The sequence below is a fragment of the Phytophthora infestans genome, genomic scaffold (genome assembly GCF_000142945.1).
Source record: "Phytophthora infestans T30-4 supercont1.425 genomic scaffold, whole genome shotgun sequence".
NCBI lineage: Eukaryota > Oomycota > Peronosporomycetes > Peronosporales > Peronosporaceae > Phytophthora > Phytophthora infestans.
The window spans coordinates 1-2202 of NW_003303335.1; the positions used below are offsets into that span (position 1 = coordinate 1).

The following is a 2202-nucleotide window of genomic DNA, read 5'->3' on the forward strand; positions in this document are numbered from 1 at the left end:
ACATTCTAGAGTAACCGGAGTAGCAGCGAGCTTCTCGACTGTTGTCGGCACCACACACCTCTTCCTTAGATCCATTCAGTGTGGAGCCCTGACCCAGATACTGGTAGCTATCCACCGCAAATCCGACGCATCCGGATGAATTGGCCTCCGAGCTGGTTGCATCAGTGAAGAGCTCGACGATCACAGACGACGTCGACAGCGCATCAGCGAAGAAACCGCCCGTGGAATCGTTGCCACGGTATTGCAACACGCGAGTGTCCAGAGCTGCAGGGTCCGCTGCACGCACTTGGACATAGTCGCTCTTGGGTAAATTGAACTGCTTGAAGTGCACCGCGATGAAATTCGCCAACGGGTTCGTGACCAAATATGCAAACCGTGGTTGCGCAGTGGAGTCGTCAGTGGACTTTGGGTACTCAATGGCGGCACCGCACCCCACGCCGAAGTTCTCTTCTTCGATACCTGCAGTCACTCCGTCCGTGCTGCTGCTATTGGAATATTGAGCAGTTGTGAGCGACGACAGCGAGGCAACAAGCGCCATTGCTGATGCCACAGCATGGTAGAACAGGCGTGTCATTGAGATTTTACACTCCGAGGAAAGAGATGTGGCTTGTCGGTCCCAAGAAGGAAGTTGTGGAATGAGCTGCTTGCGACGATGTCTTCATGCTCTTTTTAACGCATTGCAAGGGCAGATCGCATGGAGGAGCACAATGATAAACTCGTACGCTCACTCCGTCGCAGCTACCACCGGTAAACTCCTACTGGAACCGCGACGTTCTTGCTGCTCAAACGCAGACTCGAGTGGTGGTTTCAAGGTGATGATGTCCTACGCTTTAAATTAGCCATTCTTATCGAGCCAATTCTCCACCGAAGACAAATAAACTCAGCACCGTTATTTGCCATTTTTAGTTGCCCGCAAGCGATGGATCTGCGATCTTTCGAAGTTGCTCAAACGTTATTTATGGTGACAGCTTCTTGCTACTTCAGGCTCCGTCATGTTTTCGGACCAGCAAGAAGGAAAACTTGTTGGAATACAGGGACAATTTCTGAAGTACAAAGGGTGGTGTTAAAAAACACCGAGGGAAAGAGGGAAGGGCGGGTCCTTTGACGTCGTGGCGTAGCTAAAACAGTCCCCAACCCGTAATAAATCACCGACCTTGAATTATAGCACAGTGAGTCAGAGAGGCACTTTACTTCTTGGCCGTCTTCTTGACTGTCTTCTTAGTAGTCTTGGCAGTAGCCTTCTTAGGGGCCGACTTCTTGGCCGCAGCCTTCTTCGGGGCCGCCTTCTTGGTGACCGTCTTCTTGGCAGCAGCCTTCTTAGCGGTAGGCGACTTCTTAGCCGTCGTCTTCTTGGCCGGGGCCTTCTTGGCCGCCACCTTCTTAGCAGCAACCTTCTTGGCCGCCGTCTTCTTCGCCGTAGGCGACTTCTTGGCCACCCTACCAACCTTCTTGACAGTCTTGGCCGACTTGTCAGACACCTTGAGGCTCCTCTTCGTGGAGGCAGCGGGTTTGCGCAGCTCGGGCGAGAGCTTGTACGAGCCCTTGATCTGAATGAACTTGCCGGCATCAACAGCTGTACGCAGAGCCTTGTTCAGGTGGTGGCTAGCGTAGTTGTCCTTCTTGTTCTCCACGATCTTGGAGATGGCCTGACGGGACGAGCCGTTGCGCTCCTTAAGCTCCTTGATGGCGTCCACAATCAAGTCAAAGTAAGAAGGGCCGCTTTCGCCAGCATTCTTAGCCGCCGGGGCCTTCTTGGCCTTCGGCTTCTTAGCCTTAGGGGCTTCCTTAGCGACGGGTTCGTCCTTCTTGGCAGCGGCGGCCGTCTTGGCCTTACGAGCCGAAGGCGAGCGCGTCGTAGCGGGGGAAGCAGTAACCTCCTCAGTCGGAGCAGTGGTAGTGGCGGGCGTCGGCTCGGCGGCCGCAGCCTTGGCGTCTTCGGTGGGAGCCATGAGGACTTTAGAGAGAGTGTGAAGAGTTAGCGGGGAGCTGTCGGAGCCGTCGGCGTCGAGTTCTTTTCTGCCAGTCACGACGAAATGAAGGGATTTTTGGGGCGAAGTTTCCCGCGAAAGTTAAGTGAACCAATCACAAAAGAGTGTGGTAAGGCTCCGCCAATTATAGACTAGAAAGCGAACCGACAGGCGAAAACAACTGATTAGGGGACAAGGAAGGGTTGTGGAGACGTATTTAGAATTATGTGGACAC

General features: G+C 53.7%; 2 protein-coding genes across 2 annotated transcripts; both read right to left on the reverse strand.

Annotated features, from left to right (window-relative positions):
* Positions 1–75: 75 nt before the first annotated feature.
* Positions 76–574, reverse strand: PITG_21567 (uncharacterized protein; the record flags this gene model as incomplete). The annotated part of the gene is made up of 2 exons (XM_002894808.1): positions 76–145; positions 189–574. 2 exons carry the CDS (start codon positions 572–574, stop codon positions 76–78), a joined length of 456 nt encoding a protein of 151 aa, XP_002894854.1.
* Positions 575–1170: 596 nt separating this feature from the next.
* On the reverse strand, positions 1171–1949 carry PITG_21568 (histone H1, putative; the record flags this gene model as incomplete). The annotated part of the gene is made up of 1 exon (XM_002894809.1): positions 1171–1949. The coding sequence occupies one exon, from the start codon at positions 1947–1949 to the stop codon at positions 1188–1190; it is 762 nt and encodes a 253-aa protein (XP_002894855.1).
* Positions 1950–2202: the final 253 nt, after the last annotated feature.